Source organism: Exserohilum turcica (assembly GCF_000359705.1).
Source record: "Exserohilum turcica Et28A unplaced genomic scaffold SETTUscaffold_3, whole genome shotgun sequence".
Classification (NCBI taxonomy): domain Eukaryota; kingdom Fungi; phylum Ascomycota; class Dothideomycetes; order Pleosporales; family Pleosporaceae; genus Exserohilum; species Exserohilum turcicum.
Window position 1 is genome coordinate 2464787 of NW_007360136.1, and position 21718 is coordinate 2486504.

The 21718-nt window shown below is 52.7% G+C and overlaps 8 protein-coding genes across 8 annotated transcripts; 4 read left to right on the forward strand and 4 right to left on the reverse strand.

The window, feature by feature from the left end:
• Positions 1-1930: 1930 nt before the first annotated feature.
• SETTUDRAFT_137719 (uncharacterized protein) lies at positions 1931-4811 on the reverse strand (the record flags this gene model as incomplete). Its single annotated transcript, XM_008029485.1, has 1 exon — positions 1931-4811. The coding sequence occupies one exon, from the start codon at positions 4809-4811 to the stop codon at positions 1938-1940; it is 2874 nt and encodes a 957-aa protein (XP_008027676.1). The 3' UTR covers positions 1931-1937.
• Positions 4812-5200: 389 nt separating this feature from the next.
• SETTUDRAFT_137720 (uncharacterized protein) lies at positions 5201-7095 on the forward strand. The gene is made up of 6 exons (XM_008029486.1): positions 5201-5310; positions 5364-5376; positions 5432-5466; positions 5519-5534; positions 5587-5712; positions 5758-7095. The coding sequence occupies exons 1-6, from the start codon at positions 5221-5223 to the stop codon at positions 7047-7049; spliced, it is 1572 nt and encodes a 523-aa protein (XP_008027677.1). The 5' UTR covers positions 5201-5220; the 3' UTR covers positions 7050-7095.
• A 303-nt stretch (positions 7096-7398) lies between these two features.
• Positions 7399-9387, reverse strand: SETTUDRAFT_179739 (uncharacterized protein; the record flags this gene model as incomplete). Its single annotated transcript, XM_008029487.1, has 4 exons — positions 7399-8039; positions 8202-8406; positions 8458-8691; positions 8743-9387. 4 exons carry the CDS (start codon positions 9385-9387, stop codon positions 7399-7401), a joined length of 1725 nt encoding a protein of 574 aa, XP_008027678.1.
• Positions 9388-10302: 915 nt separating this feature from the next.
• Positions 10303-11080, reverse strand: SETTUDRAFT_20746 (glycoside hydrolase family 12 protein; the record flags this gene model as incomplete). The annotated part of the gene is made up of 2 exons (XM_008028732.1): positions 10303-10798; positions 10851-11080. The coding sequence occupies 2 exons, from the start codon at positions 11078-11080 to the stop codon at positions 10303-10305; spliced, it is 726 nt and encodes a 241-aa protein (XP_008026923.1).
• Positions 11081-12048: 968 nt separating this feature from the next.
• On the reverse strand, positions 12049-13509 carry SETTUDRAFT_137723 (uncharacterized protein; the record flags this gene model as incomplete). Its single annotated transcript, XM_008029488.1, has 3 exons — positions 12049-12527; positions 12589-13164; positions 13348-13509. The coding sequence occupies 3 exons, from the start codon at positions 13507-13509 to the stop codon at positions 12432-12434; spliced, it is 834 nt and encodes a 277-aa protein (XP_008027679.1). The 3' UTR covers positions 12049-12431.
• A 1306-nt stretch (positions 13510-14815) lies between these two features.
• SETTUDRAFT_137726 (uncharacterized protein) lies at positions 14816-18163 on the forward strand (the record flags this gene model as incomplete). Its single annotated transcript, XM_008029489.1, has 2 exons — positions 14816-17927; positions 17987-18163. The coding sequence occupies 2 exons, from the start codon at positions 14816-14818 to the stop codon at positions 18007-18009; spliced, it is 3135 nt and encodes a 1044-aa protein (XP_008027680.1). The 3' UTR covers positions 18010-18163.
• Positions 18164-19295: 1132 nt separating this feature from the next.
• On the forward strand, positions 19296-20192 carry SETTUDRAFT_137729 (uncharacterized protein; the record flags this gene model as incomplete). The annotated part of the gene is made up of 2 exons (XM_008029490.1): positions 19296-19694; positions 19780-20192. The coding sequence occupies 2 exons, from the start codon at positions 19296-19298 to the stop codon at positions 19996-19998; spliced, it is 618 nt and encodes a 205-aa protein (XP_008027681.1). The 3' UTR covers positions 19999-20192.
• A 192-nt stretch (positions 20193-20384) lies between these two features.
• On the forward strand, positions 20385-21487 carry SETTUDRAFT_163918 (uncharacterized protein). The gene is made up of 2 exons (XM_008029491.1): positions 20385-20756; positions 20894-21487. The coding sequence occupies exons 1-2, from the start codon at positions 20667-20669 to the stop codon at positions 21311-21313; spliced, it is 510 nt and encodes a 169-aa protein (XP_008027682.1). The 5' UTR covers positions 20385-20666; the 3' UTR covers positions 21314-21487.
• The last annotated feature ends 231 nt before the right edge of the window (positions 21488-21718 follow it).

The window sequence follows — 21718 nt, forward strand, 5'->3', positions numbered from 1 at the left end:
TGATCCCTCTACCTTGTCCATTCTCTGGCGCAACCACCAAAGCGGCACCCTATCGCGGCTTCGTGCTGCGTCTGCATGAATCGCGCTGCCCTCACCCCCAAACCGTCGCTCTAGTACTGCACCTGCATTCACACTTTGCCAGCTTCGCGCCTCCAGACACTGCGCCACCCGTAAAAGGCTGCTGCCTTCGCCTTGTGCCTCGACAAACCGTTGCACACGGGCCGCGTCATCAGCCCTGATATGGAAAATGTAAAATTAGGAACAACCAGCCCCGAACTTCGCCATGGCGAACACCACGACGAACCGCCAAGCCCCATGTAGCCCAGCACTAGACGCCTGCTTGCATTGGCACTGCGTGCACAAGGTCACGCCTGCGCCTTGCCGTTGGACACTATAACCTTTGACAAGACGGTCAATTCTTGGCCGGCCTTATCGTTGATCATGCCAAAAACCTCTGGGGATATTTTACGGCATTTCCTACGGAAAAGCCGAGTCAGACCGCCCGTCAGCCATGTCGTCATTGCCGCCCGCTTTCTTGCTTTCTAATCTACAGTGGCCCATCTGCAGCCTCCACGACGCCACGTCAACTCTTCACCACTCTCAGCTTTCATCTTCATTTGCTAACCACAACCTCGTAAATACTAGCAAATTTGCTCCACCGTCCCCTATTCTTGATTCCCAATGCTGCTTCCTGTTCCTAGCGTCTGGCATGCCGTCCGGTCGGCTCCATCCGGATATCACTCGACGCAGTGTTCCTAAGGTACCACGTCCCCTTCGTCACACCCCTGTCTTCTCTCCTTGTCCCCCATGCGCATGCCAGCCAGTCTGTCGACCAAGCTATCGACCAAAACCCACGCATGGCTATCACCGACATACAAAAAAAATACTTGCCCCCCCCCCTCTCTCCCACCTTATCGGTCCGTATCAAACCCTAAGAGGAGTGTCTCTGATGCTGAAACCCCTGGACTCTCGGCCCATCTGGGAAAAGTCTCAACCGTACAAGGTGCGAGCAGGAAGTGCGTTTCACCAGATTCCCTCAACACGGCGTCGCAGTTATCTTGCCAGCAACAGCCCACCACCACTCACAGCGCGCCAAAGCATATGCTCGAGACACTTTAGGTGCGACACGTGTCTCGCTCACCCTCCCCCCCATCTTGGTCGCCCACCTTGTGCTTGTCGGCCATACAAGTGGCCACCGAAACCGGACTTTAATCGGCTCCATCCCATCCCTCCGATCCATCATCATCATCCTCACCACAGTCATCCACGCCCCCCTCCCATGTGAAATTCTAAAATCCACTTTCCGGGGGGAAGCTCGGGTTCATCTGGCAAGAGAGAAAAAAAAAATCGGCCCACACGGATCTATCTCACAGTGATTTGTAAAGATCAAGTAAGAAAGTGAGAAAAACCCCAAAGTTTAAAAGAAAAAAAAACTTCCTTCCTCTTCCCCTTGGTAGTGGTAAGAAAGAGACCCACACTACACCACACCACACCACAACCAAGCTCTCTCTCTCTCTCTCTTTTTCTTCGCCCGTTATGATTACCCTCCCCTCTCGTGGGAATCCATAAACTTGGCCAGTAACAAAGCCAGAAAAGCCCACTTTAGAGAGGGGGGATCCTGTCAAGTGTCGCGCCAGTAGTGTGGTTCCCATTGAAACCAAAGCTTCACGTCTCGCTCGCAGCTCGCCTACACTTGCCTGAATGACGTAAGAGAACCACCTCACCCGACTCGAAAACAAAAAAAAATCCAAGAAAGCAAGCAAGAAAAAAAAGGGCTCGTGTGATAAACCAGACGGAATCAAAGAAAAATAAATTGAAAGCATGATTTTTCGTTAATCAACTTCAGTCACGGTACTGATTTATCGCATACTCGGCTCGACTCATATAAACGGCATAATGCCATGTGTTATGGAGGGGGGCATTTTTTTTTACATAAACTACTTGTCCGGTGTAGGATCTTGGTGGTCAGCCAAGAAGCCGTGGATGTCTTGGTTCATGGCCAAGGCGTCACGTGGATACTCTGTGTGAGGAGGAGGAGGAGGAGGTGGTGGTGGTGCTGGAGGTAGTGGCTGCTGCTCCCTTGGCATCATCTGGTCCACTGCTCTCTCGCCATTCCAGTCGGTCTCACCCCGCATGAAGTCGGCCATTTTCTCCTCGTCGAGCCCCAGCCCCAGGCTTTCGACTGTTTTCTTAAAGTACCATTGCCCCATCCTGTCGCCCATGATGCCGCCTGAGGCTACGCCCTCGCCCCGCGCAACGTCCCTCACTACAATACGTGCACGCTCGTAGTCGCCTTCTTGCACCAGTGCTTTGACCACGGCAATCAGCGCACTCCAGCCAGGCAGTTTGCCCTGCTTGGACATGCGCGTGAGCACGCTCATCATCTTGCCGATTTCCCCGTGCGATGCATAGCCTTCGATCAGCCGATCGTAGAGCATGCGGTCGCTGGCCACGTGTGAGGAAGTGAAGAGCAGATTGACAATGCTGTCTACCTCGGCCAGTTTGGGCGGCTCCGACTGGAAGTAGTGCGTGATGAGCGATGTGTAGACATGTACCGACGGTATGAACTTGCGACTCAGCATGTGGTCCATGATGCTGCGCACAGCATTGTAGTTGGCGTAGCTCTTGAGCAGCCGGTCGATGACGGTCGAGTAGACGTAGGCATTGAGCTTCAGCCCGCTGCCCTCCAGGTCGTCGAGCACCTTGAGCACCTTTTCCGTCTGCTCTTGCTCGCTTTGGCTGTCGAAGATTTGGTTCTCAAACGCCGCGCTGATGAGCATCGTGTGCGTTGCAATGTCGCCTTCGAGCCCTTCCCGCTCCAACTGTCCTAGGATGCGGAGGGCCGTGGCAGTGTCCTTGGCCCGCAGATACAGCTGGATTAAGCTGTTGTAGGTAATGGCGTTGGGCTTGATTTGAAACGTCTTCGCCCATGTCAGGATCTTTTGCACAAACTCTACTCGTCTTTCGTGCCGCATATGTTGGTCACGCATCTGCGCAATCGCTGATACCGCGCCATTGACAACCTCAATAGACGGTTTGATGCAGTTCTTCACACCCGTGCCAGGGACCTTGCTTGCAGCCTTTTGCCCTTTGCCGCGCTTCTGCTTGTTGTTCATGGCATCTTCTGCTGCAAGCCAGCGTTTGCCTAAATCGTCCAGTGCAGCCAGGGCCTGGTTGACTTGCCGGAGGGACATCAACCCATGGATGCGCGTGGTCCAGGCAAAGTTCTCCGGTTCGACGCCAGCACTTTGCATTCGTTTCCACGTGGCATTGAATCCGTCGATGTCATTTGTTTTTGCGCAACCTTCCATGAGAGCAACCCACGACTGTACGTCTGGCTCGACCTTGTGTGCAATCATGTGGTTCCACACTTCGACCGCGCGTTGCGGCCAGAAAAGGGTCAAGTAGCCGGAAAGAAAATGGTTGTAGATGGAGCGGGGAATCGTCACAGTCTTGTCTGCAGCAGTATATGCTTCCTTGACCTCTTCCCAGAGTTGCTCCAGTTTCATGGGCGAAGCCGTCGTTTGTATAGCGCGTGCTATCCTCTTATTATGGAACATCTCCAGGTTGGTCATCTCGTCTGGATTGTCGCCTTCTGTGCCAACGGCTACCATGGCCTTTCGTGGGGCCATGTTGATTTCTTCTATGATTTGGCGCTGGACATCGTCTGGCAATTCTGAGAACCGACCAGAGGTTTTCGTGTATTTAAAGATGGTGTCCACATGCGAGCCTGCCAGCAATTTTTCGATGAAAGCTAGAAAAGGCACCGCTTCTTCACGCAGCGTCGGCTCCAAAGCGTCCGAAATGCTGTACATGTACACAGCGCAGAAGCCCAATGCAGGGCTACTGACATATTTGGGGATATAACCCTGCAAACGCCTGTTGAAGTCCCTGTAATCATATAAATCTGGAAGTTCTTCGACGGATGGCAAAGGCCATTTGGTATTGATGGACTCTGATGTATTGCCATGCGGTCCCATGCACTGAAAAAACAGCCGCCAAAGAGAAATCAGCTCATGGAGCATCAAGTGCAAGTGCTCCAGGGGCCTCTTTGATAGCGCGTTCACAGCCCGAATGACCTCTTGCGTCAAAAGCTCTAGCGCTGGCCTGACCCAGTGCTCATTCCGAGCAATGCCAAGCTGCTGGTATCTGAACAGTACAGCAGCCGGACCCACATTTGCGCGGCTTTTGCCTGAACAGAAATCACGCGTGATGTTCTCGAGAAGACGGGGCAAGAGTCTTGCCTGTTTCAACCAGTCGTCATGTTCGATGTGCTCACTAAGAGCATTACAGTCCTTTCCCGTGTATATCCTTTCAAATGACTCCCAGGCTCCACGAACATTGTTGCGCGAGAGAGCCCGAGAGATTGGAAAATAATAAGCTTGCGCATATTCCGATGCTTTCTTTGGCCGTGCTTCTTCATGCACGTCTTCTTGCGCACCTTCAATGTAGCCGTCTTCAATGTAGCCATCTTCAGCGTAGCCGTCTTCAGTGTAGCCGTCTTCAGTGTAGGAGGGAATGGCTACTGTATTGTCGTCAACTAGCCCCGAGTATCTACTTCGCTGGGCTGTCCGGTAGCTTGGATTCGTGAATTCTTTATTCGGCTCATCATGTATCATTCTCTGTACAGGCGGTTGTTGCTCTTGCATTGTGGGGCTTGCCTCGTCTTGGGCTGGTTTGGCGGCATGTTGCGGCTCCGATGAGCGCAGCGATTGAAACGTAGCTCGAGGTTGCCATTGAGGATTTCGAACGAGGGTAGCGCGTCGAGGAAAGCGTGTCCGACATTGCCGGCACACGTATGCACCCAGCATGTCGTTGTAGAATGCCTCGAACAGCAGGCGGGGGATTGTAGAGACTGGAATGGTGGTCAGGCATTTGAGGTTCAGAACTTTTCAGCGCACACATGGCGTACCTACACGAGCGGGATGGATTAGGCACTCATGCGCGCAGACACTCGAATCGAAGACCAGGAAGGCCAATTGGGGCGGCTCGCTATTGCAGCTCCATGAATATTCAAAATGGGCAAAGTTGCGCGCGCTGCACCGCGACTCTGAGCGGAATACCGCCGACCAATGAGACACGATGACGTCTGCACGCCGCACGTGACTCGCAAGTTCCATAGTCTTCGACACGACTCAACCTGATTGTGCTTTGCGATGCTCATTTCTGACTTTGATTCTTCCTTAATTGAATTTTCCTAATTTTCTGGTTACAAAAACCATGACTACATTAATCCCGCGCCAACCCTACTCCCAGGACGAGCTGGAGAAGCTGTATCCAAAGGAGCTCGAGTTACAGCTCGTACAGATTGTGAGTTGCATACTGTGTTTTCTTTTTCTATATCTCACTAACTACAAATATAGCTATTGCGGCATGGTCCGTTTCTCTACCATGGTACAAAGCCTATGCGCGCCAATGCTGACGGTTGTAGGCGAAAGAAGCCCTGTGTCACCCCGCTTTCAAAATGTAGACAAGCCTTTAGTTCAGCATATAATACAAGTGCTAATGATACCGCCAGACCGGTCTTCCGCCATGTAGGAGATACCTTCCCAGCTCCTAGCCAAGTTTATTCTGACGCTTTCACAGATTGGCCGTACTGCAACTCTGCTCGCCAACTCACAAGCGTAATCCTAAACACCAAGGACTTTTCGAAATGGGACCAACTCAAATACCGAAGGCGACTGGAGACATTTGGCATGGACGATGGGCCAGGTACTCAATCTCTAACGTTCAACCCTTAATTACTAATGGATCTAGTCATCGCCTCCGGTCCCAAGGGCGAGTTCGATGCCGTATGTCAACCAGGTGAACTTACCGATAAAGGCCGGGAGACGACGCTAGCTCTGGGCGAGCGTCTTCGCCATCTCTATGTCAACCAGCTCAAGTTCATGCCGCAGCTCATCTCTGACAGCGACATGATCTACTTGCGCGCAACACCTATCCCGCGTGCTCTGGAATCTGTACAGCAGGCATTCTGGGGCTTTTACCCACCCTCCGCAAGAACATCTGACTTTCCACCTCCAACTATCATTACTAGAACACCTGCGGATGAGACACTTTTCCCCAACGATGCCAGCTGCAGGCGTTTTGCTCAACTCAGTCGTGCATTCGCCCAACGCGCAGCTGATAGATGGAATGATACCGACGACATGCGTTACCTCTCCAAGGTGCTCTCGAAATGGATGCCCGATGGCCAGAAGGTTGCTGTAGACTCTCACCCACGACTCTCAGGTATCATGGACACCTTGAATGCCACTGATGCTCATGGGCCTGAGACCAAGCTCCCCAAGGAATTCTACGACCCCAAAGCCCGCGCCATCATCGACAAGATTGCCGTAGAAGAGTGGTACAAGGGCTACAGCGAGTCGGCCGAGTACCGCATGCTCGGCATCGGTGGCCTGCTAGGCGACATCACGTCCCGAATGGTAGGCAGCGTCGAGCGCAACGGCAACTCGGGCATAGTCGAAGTAGGAGGCGTAGATGGAAATCTAGGCAAAGGCCGCGGCGGCGAAACCAACATCCGCTTCGCACTCTCAGGCTGCCACGACACAACTTTAGCCGGTCTGCTGACCTCGCTCGGTGCCTTTGAAGGCGAAGACTGGCCCCCTTTCACCTCGCATGTTGCCGTCGAGATGTTCAGAAAAAGGAACCGCAGCAGAGTTCCCCCATCCCCTTCCCTGGCAGTGCAGGACCCCCAGTCCAAGAGCCAAAGCTGGTGGTCCTCGCTCTTCGGCAGCACAAAGACTACTTCGGCCGCTGGTCTCGCGCCCGAGGGCATATCCCGCAAGCCCATGACTGAGCTCTCACCGGCCCAGCGCGACCAATTAAACGACTACTACGTGCGCTTAAGGTACAACGACAAGGTGATGCAGATTCCTGGCTGCAAGCCCGACGGCAAGCATCTGGATGGCGACACGAGTTTCTGCACCTTGGAAGCGTTCAAGAGCATCGTGGACAAGTTTACCCCCAAGAACTGGCACGCGGCGTGTACCAGTCGATTGGGTCAGCCTGCGTTTCCCGAGAAGCCCGAGCCAGCTGGGTATGAGTAATGCGTGGGCCGTTGGACGTGCATCTCTCATTTGGTGCTGGCTTCTTGGTATATATGAGGGTATAGAATTGCGCTGTAGATGAATGTAAATTTTCTTCTCCTATATCCATTTCCTATCCCTTTTTTTCCATCTTACCGCGAAAGCATCAACCTCGATAACCATGCACATGCCCCTCCCCCCCTTTTTTTGCCAGCATTGTTATAGACGTCGAATTGATCGTCATACAGATGCCCGCGATGAATCATCCATCACTGAAGAGAATATATTCCCGGTGTACTTGATCTAGATTCTGCATTTCTGCTCTCCTCGCCACTCCAAAAATAAAAACAATTCACATCTCACGTATCCATTACAACACCTCCAAGTCAGCATGACTCACAAACCACGTCCCAGTGTCCGTATCAAGCGTAACATTATTCTGCACGACTTTCCCCCCCTTCAAACTCCCACTCTCAACGACACCGCCCGCCACAGGGCGCTGCAACCTATTTTCGCCAGCCCTAACTGTAAAATTGGCAATAGGGATTTCCCAGGCGTTGCGCGAGACGACTGTGGGCAAGCCGAAGAAATTTGCCGTGAGCTCCTCGGGGGAGAAGTGCAGTTCAAAGTAGCCGCGGTAGTACAAGTCTTGCCATTGGAGTTCTTGGTTGGCGGCCTGGATAATGGACGAGTAGTTGTTTGCGGTTGCGAGCGAGATGTTTGCGCCGTAGGGACACGGCGAGGTTACTGCTGAGCCGGCGAATTCGACGCCGATGCTGCCTGCGCCTGTGGCGGGATCGTAGGGCTTTTCGTCGAGCCAGACGAGGTCGCTGACCCATGAGGCGTGACTATCGCCCGCGAGGAAGATGTTGTTGTTGATGTTGTTGGTGTAGAGGTGGTGCAGCGTGCGGTTCTTGTTGGCCATGTAGCCGTCCCACGCATCGTAGTTGAGCGGGTTCTTGGTGCCGTATGCAGCGGACTGGTTCAAGTGCGAAAAGACGATTTGCGAGCCTACAACGCGCCAGGTTGCGCCGCGCTCGGCGGACTTGGAGAGGCTGCGGTAGAACCAGTTTTCTTAGTTGGAGCCCATGAGAGATCGGCCGGCGTCGTTGGAAATGGCGTGGATGTAGTCCGTGTTCCAGTAGAGATCGGTGATGGAGCGGTCGTAGTTACGCGTGTCCAGCATCATGAGGTCGACGAGCTTGCCAATTGAGAAGGAACGCCAGATGCGGAGGTTGTCGTCCATGTCGACTTGACGGATAGGCATCCATTCAAAGTACGCTCGAACCGCGTTCATCTTGCGCTGGTCGGCTGAAATGCCTCCATCGTGCAGGAAGGATTCTTCAGTGTTGTTGAGCTTTGACATACCATCGCGGTACTGCAATTGTTAGTAAAATTCTTTAGTATAAGATATAATACCAGGACATACAGTGTTGTCACCGACTTCGTGGTCGTCCCACACTGGGATCCAGGGGAACTGCTGGTGACTGGCGACAAGATCCAAGTCGGTACGGTATGTCGCAAGTCTCCTGCGGTAATCATACAGGGTAAAAATCTCGCGGTCTGGTTGCGGAATGCGGCCAATGCTATTACCCCAGCCATAATCACCATTTTTGTACTCGTAGATGTAATCTCCCAGGTGGATGACGTAGTCTACCGAGTCCTGTATATAGTTAGCTAAGAGCAGCTTCAACACGAATCTGATATAACACACCTTGCGGACAGGGTTACCGTACGCATTAAAAAAGCCAAAAGGATAGTTCGAGCAGCTATACACTGCAAGGCTGACATTGGTGATGTCATCGTCGGCATTTGGAGTCGTCTTGGTGCGGCCAACAGGACTCTTGTTGTCTGATCCACATACGTTGAACTGGTAGTAGTATGTGGTGAAGGGCTTCAAGTTCTTCGCCTCAACCTTGACGGTAAAGTCGACATCGGAGCTGGTATACACCTTGCCGGAGTCGACCGCCGATGAGCTGTCCTTGTGCTCGTATACGTTGTACTCCACGCAAATTGGCGCCTTGGACACGTGGACGTACTTTTCGTTATCATGGTCGAAAAGAGGTGCGTATCCAGAAACTGTGACGTTGGATTGTGAATTATCGCTTTGAGGCGCAACGCGTGTCCAGAGGATGACGCTGTTTGGGTATGGGTCTCCTGATGCAACACCGTGAGTGAAGTTCAAACTGGAAGCTGCATATGCGCTCGCTGGATCATTTCTCTTGACAACCTTGTGGATCGCGATTCCAAGAGAAGGGTGGTGTTGCGAAGGCGAACGATAATTGAGATTCTGGGACCAGCTGACACTCGCCCTGGCACAAGAAGCCAATTGGAGCAACGAGAGGAGTTGAAGCTTCATATTGGCGATGGCTCTCTGGCGATGGAAGAAGAGTACCGCTCAAACTTGCGGCGTCAGCCCTTCCGGACAGGGCCTTTTGTAGCTTTCAAGATGTTGAGCTGCCTCCACGGTCCCGGGCCATTGGGGAGCTGCATCCATGCATGTTTTTTCTATTCGACTGCATGGGAGCTGCAGGAACATGCATTGAAGAGAGCCGACATCCCAATCAAAATCGATGTTCCTGTCATGTTGCAGCGCTGACGCGGGACGGCCGGCGTCATGGCAGCGCGGGAAACATGGCGATGTAGGAAAGGTGAAGGGGACAGCTGTGAGTAGATCGTCATCAAAAACAATATGTCAACGTTCATTCGATGGCGGAAACGGACTACAGGACGTCCGCAGATTGGCGCTGCAAGGTCGAAGACATGTGCGTGGGCGGGTCGCTGCTATTGGCTGCAAAGACGTGGAGCGGGCGAACGTCCTCGGCAGCCGAAGCTTGTCAGTACACTGTCCATTAACCTGTATTGGCGTAGAAGACCATGGACTGGGATGATGCATAGCTGCATGTCGAGAGATTCGACCGTTGTAGAGCTTTTCGCGTTACGATGATTAGGGAAGGTGGTGCTGTTCAAGTATTACATAGCGCCGGTTCCGTCACCAAGCAGTCATCCGCTCGCCTCCGCAATCGCGCATCCGCAACGCACCAAGGATGGATCTACAAATTCAAAGAGCCCGAATCTGTGACCAACAAGAGCAAAGCATCAAGAGCCTGGATACGCAGCATTTCAGCGAGTACTTCTAGGACTAGCACGGGTATAAGATGCAGAAGACTCGAGGTGAAAAGGGCGAGATGCTCGACTTTCAATTTAGTATTTACAAGAAGTTTAGGATATATACAAGGCACGGATACATCGCATCCAAAATCGATGGAGAGGCCTATTTCTCAGACAGGCTGTACTCGCTGACTGTAAGCTTTGCATTGCTGCCCGAGAAGGGCTCAGTACCAGCACCAGCGCTAATCAGGTACTGGCTGCTGGCCAGACCCTGCTTGGAGGTGAGGTAGCGGACAAACTCCATGAGGTCTCCGTTGAAGTTCTGGACCTGGTTCTGCGCAACGAAGCTGTATACGGTCATCTGGCCGTTGGGTCCCTTGTACAGCTTCCAGGAGTTGCCAGCCAAGGTGACGGTGGCAATGGGGCTGCCGGTGGATGAGATGGGGCCGGCGCCGCCAAGGGCAGCGAGCCAGATCATGATCTCGTTTTCTTCCTTTCCACTGGGGGAGCTGGAAGTGAAGAGGTCGTAGGCCACGTCCGCAATGATGTTGCTACCCGTGTAGGACCACTTCCAGACCGAAGGCAGCGAGTTGATCGAGGACAGTTGCTTCTTGGCAACGTTAGTCACGACATTGGCATAGGACTTGACTTGTCCGTGGCTATGGATATGATTAGAACTATGGAATCAGAGCGGGATCCAAGAGGTAGTACGTACCCGCCAGCCCACGACCATGAGGTGTGCCACTGTAGCTGTCAACGCCAGTGCATTGAGAACCGCTTGTGGCAGAGCCCTTGCCCCACAGGTTGTTGTAGGTTGTGTAAGGACCGTTGACTTGCGAGCCCCATTGATCGCAAAAGTCAGCACGCTTCTCCAAAGGGGCAGCAGGCACCGCCAGGGCGAGGGATGCTGAGCTAGCAGCAATGAATGTAGAGAGCTTCATGATGAAGAGAAGGTCTGGCGAGAAAAGTGTGTTTGTAAAAGAGAGGGAGTGATGTTGAAAAACAGATGCGTGAATTCCACGTTCAGGGCTGGGCCTTAAGTATATTGTCACAGGAATACCCGCACGCCAAAGAAATGAGGGCCGGGACAGCCTTGCCCTGCGGGCGGGACATCCTGGAATGCGGATGTTCCAAGACGGCAAACGAGCCTAAATCGCTCTAACCACCGTAATTACCAAACTATACTAGTCAGTTCACGTACCTAGGTATCGGCGTTCTAATAATCCACCAATTTAGCACTACTATTTTATTTTTACCATTATGCAATGTCCAGCTAGCTAGCAGGGTGATTCTTGTTGGTAATAGAGTTGGGATAATATTCTGCTCTGTCGTTACTGGAATACGTAGCTAGGAATTGCGGTCGAAACGCTATCTCGAATTTGTGATAAGCTACGGTGCTGAACCGCTAAAAAGGCGGGAAAAGGCAGTTTTATGCACGACTCGGGAGACAGATTTCTAGCAACTGATAGTCTAGAGTGCTGTAATCACAGTAATCACGAAAGCGTATGGAGGCGGCTGTGAAAAGTTTATGCAGATGAGAGAGTTAGTACTACCGGTAATACTACTACACATTTTATCATTTAGACCTACCAGTCTTCTCATACTGATGATTACCTTGCTATATTTTTTTGGATATATAGTAGTTATACTCCCACTATACCATAAGCATTGTTTCGTATTATATATAGATAACGAACAAGAAAAGAAAGATGTTAGGGTGAAGGCTTCAGAAATAAGCTGCTAAAACCAAGTATCGGGCCGATGGCAGAAACATTCAACAGGCGCCTCTGTGTCAGTTAACGCACCAGTGATGGAACATTTCTATCCTGGACAGTAGACCAACACCAATAGTATGCGCAAGTGTACATGTCACGAGAGAACCATTCCAAAACAAGCAATCTCTTTGCAAGGGATGCCCCAGAATCAAATGAACAAGCATGTCGATCATCCGGCTTGGGCTGGGCGCTTGGTATGGACATTGGTGGATTTGCGAAGTGCACCGGCAATGCAACAACCCGCCGGAAGAACATGATTAAATGATCACCCGTTATTAATCCCCATGCCCGCAGCCCTGTTTGCCTAGCTTGCAGCCTCGGATGCAAAGCCGATGCTCTGAAACGTGGCGTTGCGAGCCGCTGGTCGAAATATGCGCTAGTTTCTTCCCCACTGTTGAAACAATTCGCCGGTAATTGATTGAGGGCCAAATTAAACGCATCAACACTAGGCATGTACAACCATAGATACACCAATGCTTATGCACGATGCTTGCACGTGGCTCCGATCAGGTGGCGTTTAGTCTTTGCGGATGAAGGATTCCTCGATGGCCAGGGAGCGTAGAAACTCCATGTCTTCTGCGTTGCCGGTATCGCAGAAGGACTTCATTGTGGGCTGCAGGCATAGATAGTGAGCAAGTGCACCACTTGTTTGGAGCGGAGGCTGAGGAGCTTACTGTGGCCATGTCGCCCTTCCTGTCAATCTTCCACTCCCTTTCCGACTGTCGGACCTCATGCTGGATATAGAACGGCTCAGGTCTGGACACGTCCCAAAAGCCCGTGAGCTTGCGCACAATGGTCTCCATGTTTGGCCCTACACTAGGCACAATCGATGCATCGAGCCATGGTTGGACGTTTTCCCATTTCCGATCTGGCAGATCCCATCTTCCCCCTTCGGATGCCTGCATTAGAACATCTACGCTTAACTCTTGGACATGAGGGAAGTAGTGCAGGATCTTGTTGATGGCTACCGAGGCAGCATTTGGCTTTGCTGCCTCGCCCGGGTTAACGCGAGCATTTCCCCGCTTGTCAATGAAGACTTGAGGACCGCCATTCCACCAGTCAAAACCCGGCCAAAGAGTGAGCCTCAGCTTCCTCGCCTTCTCCATGAGTGGCAGCAGGGCAAGGAAACGGGGGGACAGTTCATCGCGCACTGGAACGTAGTATCCATGGACGCCACGCAGAGGTCGCTGGATTTCCAGAGTGATACGCGGGGTGCCATCATCGCAGGCTCGCTCTGCTTCTTCAGCAAACTCGGTACCGAGCCTCTCTGCCAGGACATTACTCAAGGGCTTTTCCGTGGAATTTGGCGATGGCACAGACACGGCAGAGTGGAGAAGGCGAGCGTGGTGTTCCAGACACTCTTGTCTGAGCTGGCGACAGGTCGCGAGGATGTTTGCAGGGGGGCGTGAAGGCAGGCTAATGCGTGTGTCGACGTATGTGTCCCCGGTGGCTCGGCGCGATTGGTATAAATGCTGTGTTTCCTTTTTGGTACTAGACGTGTAGACGTACGGTGGGAGAGCGAGATGGCCCAGAATCTCGTCGCGCAATTCGCGTGGTAGCGACAAGAAAGGGGACGATGCGGCGGAAGATGCCATGTCATCTGGGGGTCTGGGGTGTTGCCTGGCGGAGGACGGACTTCGGCGCTCAGCACGTGACCTATGATGCCACTGAAGGGAGCGAGCGTGTCTTGAGCAGGGACGGGGATTCTGTTGGGATTGGTTTTGGTGAAGCAGCGAAGGAACAGACGGCGGGCTGGACTAAGATAAATAGCAGGCCGCCTGATGCATGGGCTGGTGGTGCTCGGCAAAGTACAGGCGGCGGAACGGGTTGCAGCAGCAGCAGCAGCGGGAGCAGGAGGATCACCATGGCGTTTGGGGCATGCATCGGACTGCCTGCCAGGAACATGGGCGAACTGCAGCCAATAACCACGACGAGAGACGCAGAGTAGGTCAGTAATATGCGAGCAATGCAGCCTGTACATAGATAAGTCAACGGCATGGCGCGTGGCTGGTAAGAAGGTCGGCGGGGTGGGGCGCGCCTGCGTGTGCGGCTCCAGTCTTGTCCCCAGTCCCAATGCCTGATTCGGCTCATCGGCTGATGCTGCGACACACACACACACTCACTCACTCACTCACTCACTCACACACTCGCATCCATACGCATCCATACGCATCCCCGCCGTGTGATGCTGGTGCCCTGAGCATCCAAGGTACCCTCCCGCCGTATTCTGGACAAGTCTCCCTCGTTCTCGTGTCCTGCGCGATCCTGCCCAATGGGCGTGACGCCGTGTCTCCACCGTACCGCTGTGCTGCTGTGCTTACCCAGGACAACTACATCAGAGGACCAGCATCCACAGCCGAGCGGCGACTCAGTGGCCCTGCAACACCATGGCGAATAACAACAGCCCCCTAGGCAATGCCCCCGCGCTGAATGGCGTGTGGCCAAGATTGCCCGCGCCACAGGAGAGCACACCCAGGGACCAAGCAAACACAGAAGCCTCATCAAGCAGCACCCGCCAGGTACCTTGAGCTTCACGCGCCAGCCGCTCTCCCAGGCACACGCTTACGCAAACAGCCTGCATCTCTCTTCGCTAATCCCACCAGCCCTTCAGCTTCACCTTCAACTTCACCTTTAAGCCCGCTGACAACGGCCCCACCGGCCCACAGCCCCAGCCACTATACTCACACTTACTTTGCTCCTCCAAGAGCTGACCCCCAAGCAACCCCGGCAGAAGCCTTGCCCGCAGGACATCGCCCCCACGCTACACTCTCAAGCAGCCAAGGCCGACAAAACAGAGACGAAGCGCCTGTCTCGCCCCGACGCCCCAGCAATACCTTGTCGCGGCCAGCAGACCAGGACGACATCCTCGCCGACCCATTTGAGTACGATCTTGATTGGACCATGCAATCCAATCCGCCCCACGGCACTGCCCGACGACGTCGGTCACGGTCGTCCTCTGACACTCGTAACGGGCCAGAGCAAGCGTCAAGTACTTCACAGCATGCACGGCGCAGGAGGCGTGATCCGGTAGATGACACAACGCTTCAGCGCATATTAGATCCCTCTCACCACGCCGGCGTCGGCCCCTCTAAGCGTTCGCGCCAGAAATCTGAGAATGCTGACGACAAGGACATCGCACAAACTCTACACAACTATGGCGCAGTAGCTGTCATGGTACACAACAGCGAAAGTCCAGATCCACAAGCGAATGATATCTGGCCGCACTGCCGCAGTTCAGACAAGCTACCCGCCAAGTACTATCTTCTAGACCCGAGCAAACGGAATGCATCTGATAGTAAGCGTCAGTCGGCCAGGGCTAGTGAGAGCACCCCGCCAGCCCGCAGCCCGCAGCCAGAGACGGGCCATCTCTCTGCAAACGCCCCAGTTGGCCGTTCAGAGTGGAAGCTGCCCGTGGAGCTGGTAGAGTTGATTGCAGAATACCTCAATCGTGACGATATCAAAGCACTGCGTCTTGTCAGTCGCGAGCTCAACCGCAACGTCTCGCAAGTCATATTCCAAACAGTCGTCGTCCCGTTCAACACCGAAATCTACGGAATGATAGGGAAGGAAGTAGAGCCAGACTTGAAAGGCAAGAAGCCAGCGAGGATTGGGCAACCCAATTATTCCTGGAAAAATGCCAACGGCGACGAAGTGTACAACGGTCATGGTCTCGACGTTTTCCGTGGCTTTGGGAGACACATCCGGAAGTATGGAATGAGCTTTGAAGTCAGCGAAGACTCGCTCGCGGCGCCGCCTGTCAAAGTGCTGACTGAGAACAAAACAAGCTTCTGGGGTAGATACGATTGGCCCTTTGAAGAGTATCGCCGATTCGACGCTGTCGCTGGCCTGGAAACAACCGCCGACGAAACGCCGCGGATGAAGACTGCATTCTCCGAGCTCACCAAAGTGAAAGAACTTGCCCTCTCCGTCGACAGCGGACTGGGCTGGCTCAATGGGCCTGACAAATCTATACGAGCACGCATCTTGTGTAAGCCTTTGAGCGTTTTTGGCACAACCAAAGCAACTCCCGATCGTAGAGCGCAAGCTCAGCAAGAGCTTTGGAGACACATTCAATCATACCACCAGAAAGCCGACAGTGACATAAGACATGCGATGCTCTATAAAATAAATGGGCACTGCACTCTGTCCGAACTGAAAGAAGCAGACATGCTGGTCGACGTAGAGCCTGAAATGCCCTACTTAGATCCTCAACTGATACACGAGGCAACTCCTCACGATGTAGCTGATATTGCCGTACCCACGTCTCTTGAAGACCCGTACATCTTGGAGCGCTTCATATCAGCACCGTCATCCCTGGGCACCGGTGTTTTGTTCACATCGACCACCCCGCCACCTGATGCGGGACAGCTTGTGAATCCAGTCATACCCGCCAACCTTACTAAAGCTCAACAAGAATGGCTTTTGGAGACGGAGTGGGCCCAACGCGCTTTCATGTCTTCATACATGCTCTCCATCATCGATAACCGGCCCACATTCTACGCGGTACATAGCTTGAACATCTCAGGACTCTCCGATCGTTACTTGCCTATGCTGAATCGTACGGATTTTTGGGATGCATTGCCCAGTCTTTGGGACGTCACTCTCATGGTGATACCAGGATGGCGAACCGTTCACAAAGACGAGGCCGGCTTCGTTGCGACTGCCCCAGTCAACCCTGTTGAGAGTGCCATTGCCTTTTATACCTTGCTTCGTAAACAGATCGCTCCCCGCCCAAACATTCGAAGATTGACTCTCGGCTGGACTACTGGTGGTGAGCATGCCGAGGGACTGCATGCCAGAAACAAACACATATGCCCTGCCCCTTTCATCAATTTGGAGGAGCTCATGGATCGTCGCTTCTCCTTGACTCCGGCAGCCCTCTTTAGGGTCGATGCAGCTCGCATGAGGTCATGGCTCATTCCGCTGTTCAGTGTCGAGACGTTGAGGTTGAAGAATTGCTGGATCACCCCACAGGCGCTGCTACAGTTTGTTCAGATACATGATCTGTATCCCTTGAAGGAGTTGGTGCTCGATTCAGTTTCACTCATGGTCATGCCACATCACAACGCCCCGCACGTCCCAGTAAACTTTGTACATGTGCCAGCAGCAGCACCTCAGCATGCCCCTGCTCAAGTGGGAATAGCCGCGCCAGGGGGGCTCGTCGGTGGTCACTTTGCCCAATTTGTACCGCCCCACCAACAGCTTCTACAGATGTATCTGAATGCGCTCCATTTTCAACTTCAGCAACTCCAGACGAATCCTGGCGGGCTTCAGCAAAATCATATTGCCACCCTGCAATTGGCGGTGCAGCAGCTGATGCTCAACCCAAACGGACAACATGTTCCTGTTCCGCTACACATACTCATGCCACACCTACAGCATCAGGCATTGCAGCCTCACCCAAACGTTCCAATGACCACTCACATTGCTGCGCAGGTACACCATTTGCAAAACCAGATTACAGCGGGTCAGAACAATACCATAGCACAACAGCTCATAAACGCTGGGCATGTGCACAACCCAGCCATTGCAAATGTTCGGTATACGCTCACGTCAAAGCCGCGCCCAGGATCTTGGATGGAAATCATCGACCAGATCTCACCAGGCATCAATCTCTCCGACTTTGGGTCTATTTTCTCAAAAGCCAACCGTGCGCGCAGGACCTATCTTCGGCAAATCGAGTTCATCTCATGCGGTTACGGTAAATTCACTCATGGATCAGCAGACCACAACGCTGTTGAAGTTGGCCATCGCCACCCGTGGTTCACCAGGCGCATGGTCGCTCTATCACCTGCAATGATGAGTGCCAAGTGGCCTTGGCTTGGTGAAATTATACAAGAAGTCGATCCCTCAGAGCTCGCCGCGCTCGACGCTGGCTGGAACTTGCGGACTGGTTGGGAGGATAGCGAAGAGGCGTACGCTGTCGAGTTTGATGGACTCCTGCCTGGTGGCACGGGACGCTTCACAGGCATCATACGGCATTCGGATAGGATGATGGAAGAGGTTTCTACAAGTAAGTGCATGCTTCTGAGTACTTTGAACTTTTCGCTTGTATACTAACACTGCTCCAAGACCTCGGCAATCTCACCTTGTGACCTGAAGAGATGGGCTTCGGGTACTAAGCGTTTCGGGGCAGCATCCACGGAGTGTCAGGCCATGTGTCTTCATGTGGACTGTGAGACAGCATGCATAGAGGCAGCGAATGAAGCATTACTTTTCTCTCTTTGGCCGCCAAGTTACTCATGTGTCTTCGGCAAGCGGTAGGATTGCAGCATTCAGACAAGTCATCATGCCAAGTGCATCTGGGGCTGGCCATGGCTTGGACATGCCTGGGCCATGTCGCACCGCTAGGCGCTTCACTCCGTGCTGCAGTCCTTCGAAATAGTGCCGCTTTCAAGGTGAGTTTCTCTGAACTTTATTGGGGGCCTGTTCCGAGTGCCGGCTGTCAGTGGATTAGCGTACGCAGTGCGAGCACATCAAAACAGCGGAGCAGAGACCGGTACCTGGCGCCTTCTTGGCGGCAATGATTGATGACGTCATTCATCTTACTCACAAAACGCACTGTTACTCTTCTGGTCGCACTGGAACGAGCCTGAATGTCTGAAATTCCATCTAATTTTTATGTTTCACAGTTACAAGCTGTGTGAAGACTTGTTTGAACTCTCCGCTGCGACCACATCTTTCCACGGCTACGGAAGAACAGAAGCGATCTCAGATCGCAGGAGACGCAGTAGCGCCTTGGCTTCGCTTTCTCTATATGCCATGCACAGCCGTGCGGTAGAGCAATCATTGCCCAGAATGGCAAACAATATTGAAGCTAAAGCCATTTGGAGAGCAAGAAACTACGGAACTTCATGTTTCCGTAACAAGACGGCTAGGCGATATCTTGGAAGAGGTTGTGGTGCCGAAAAGGGCAAGCTAGCTGGATAAACATGGAAGCTACTGTTACCAAGACACCGAGCGGCCTTTTCACGGGATGCTGTTGATTGGTCAGACATGCTTAAAGTTGCTGATCCTTCAGTCAGGTCCCCGAAGCCAGTGTCTTACAAGGAGTCACCTTGCGCTCTTTCTTCAGTGGAAGAGCACCCCAAGACCTCTCAAGTCTGTGTTGGGGACTTGGCTGCTTGAGCCCAGAAAGTCTTGCAAGACTATCAGCCTGTATCTCCGAACTTTATGACTGATTGAATACAGATCTGCAGAGTTGTTATGTCATTAGTTCTTGCATCAAGGGCTCGATGTCATTTCGAAAATGAAGCGGAGAGCCGGGTTTTGTATAAAGACCTGTGGAAGAACGAGCTGATGTTGATCAACAGTTACAGTCTTCTCATCTCCATTGTACATTGCACATAGTTGCTACCTTAATACCCAATACACATCCATAATGCGCTCTACCACTCTACCACTACTCGCTCTCCTAGCTTCCCCTCTGGCCTTTGCCGCCCCAACACCCACGCCTGACTACCAAGCCGACTGCAAGAAGGAATGGGATGATCTGTGGGACTCGCACGACAACAACTGGTGGAAGAAGGAGAAGCTCTTCTCCTTTGACGCTGAATACGTCATCAAAGCCACTCCCGACCAAGTCATAGCTAACAGCGGCTCACCCGCGCCCGGCCAGCCCGGTGCGCGTGGCTTATTCAAATACGGCATCAACATTGCGGAAAACACCATCTGCTACAATATTACGCTCAGCGGCGTAACGGGCGCATACCAGAGCCCAGCAATAACCGCGACACACATCCATGAGGGTGTAAAGGGCAAGCCTGGACCGCCTCGTCTGGTACGCAATACCACTCTCTCCATCCCTCAATTTAGTCATGGGTATATGCAATGTAATAGATTTTGACTAACAGAAACCTACCCAGGCTTTCCCCAATCCCACCGGCCCCGACGAGCGCCGCACCTCATTCGGTTGCTTGAAGGGCCCCTTCTTTGTCAATGTTACGAACCCGACTACGGGCAAAGACCAGGCTGATGGGTTCCATGTTGCGAGGATCGTGGAGAATCCAGAGGGGTTTTTTACAGACTCGCATACGGCGACGTACGTGGCTGGTGCTGTGCGGGGGCAGCTTCCTGGGCATTGAATTAGGGGGTTTGAGGAGTGGATTTTTCGGAGGGATGGGAGCGAGATGGTAATGGGGTTGTGTGAGGAGATGTATTGGGTTTGGTGTAGGTGGTTGGATGTAATGTCTAAACAGCCGGTACTTACTCGTGGTGGTGTAACGGTTCGTGTGTATTATTGCTATTGCAGACTCCTCACAGGTATGTGAGATGCTAGAAAAAATCGAAGAGATATTCCAGTACCTAGTTTCTTAAAGATGCATGAAAGGCTTTGGATGGGACTGCAAATGAGATAGGTAGTATCGGAATCTACTCGGAACCCCATTCCGAATATCGCACGAGCCTCCTTCACACCCACCCCTTCCGCTCTCCAGCATCGCCGATCAACATCCACAACACCGCCCAATCGACCAGACCAGCTCACAAACCGACGTCAGTTACCCGCTCAGTATGGCAGAGGCCGAAGGTCCTACGCCTCGCGCGCCCGATCCATTTGTGGGCCTGACATGACGTCGGTTTGATGTCAAAATGGTGACGCTTCTACATACACTGAAGGAATGTCACATCATAAATAGTTTGCTGTACACATTCCAAGTTTTTGGCATCTTTCAATACTTTGATCTTTCGACGGATACATTGAACTTTTGTTTGCAAACTCCAAATACCCAACGGCCAAATCTATACCGCGAATATGAGCCAGAACAAGAACCCAGATGCAGTCAGTGACGGGCGCGAGTTCGCCGGACATGTTGCTCCCAGCGAACCTCTCATGACTGGCGGTGTAAGTCAAGCCCATTTCTTTATTCCGTTGTAATGACATGTTGGATCAATATGATCCCCCACGATGTATCGACGGAATAGTGTCATGTCGAGTCCTACACATGTTGCTTTTAGTCAATCCCAACTAACACCATTCAGCACCAACCCGGCAAGCTCGTCGGCAATGATGCAGTCCCTGAATTCCATGCTCAAACCCTTCCTCCCGGCTCGGCACCTGCAGACAAGACGTTTACGCCAAACCCCGACATCAACAACCAAAAGATGTACCACCAGGCCTCTGACACTCTGCAAGGGGCTACCTCTGCCGACGTTCACACCGGTCTCGGTCATCCAGGCCAAGGCCAGACTTCTCAGGAACTCCACGACGGTTCAAGGGTTGGACAGGGCCTTGCTGGGTTGGCGTCTGGGGTCAAGGACCAGCAGGCCGGTGGCGCCATCGAGACGCTGAAGGATGACCCTCGACATGCTGCTCAGAGGAACCTGGGCGACGTGCCTACGGGTCAGAGGGGTACTGTTGGCGGTCCGCCGGCTGAGGAGAGAGAGCCTGCTCAGGCTTAAGGCTACCTTTTTTTTTATGAGAATATGAATGCATGAGGGTATGACGCGCAGTATAAAAAGGAGCATGGGCAGTTGCAATCCATTTCATCTGCCGTCGAAGCTGAAGGAACTTGGGCTAAAAGTGCTTGAGCGTAATGGATTAACTGCAGAATAAAACCTTGTTTAATATGAAAACGTTATTTCGCAAGTGATGCAGAGGGGAAGCTGGGCACGATGCTTGCAATGTTCCCCAACTGTTGGACTCTCCTCTCTTCGGCATAATCGCTCTTGCGTAACGATAAGTAGTGGGTGAATCTCGGGCAAGATAGACATAGATGCACGAGAAGAGTTCGCTGATCCTCTGAGCAAACGTAGAATAATGTGCGCCCTGGGCAGAATGTTGGGTAGTCGAAGGAGTGGTAGAGT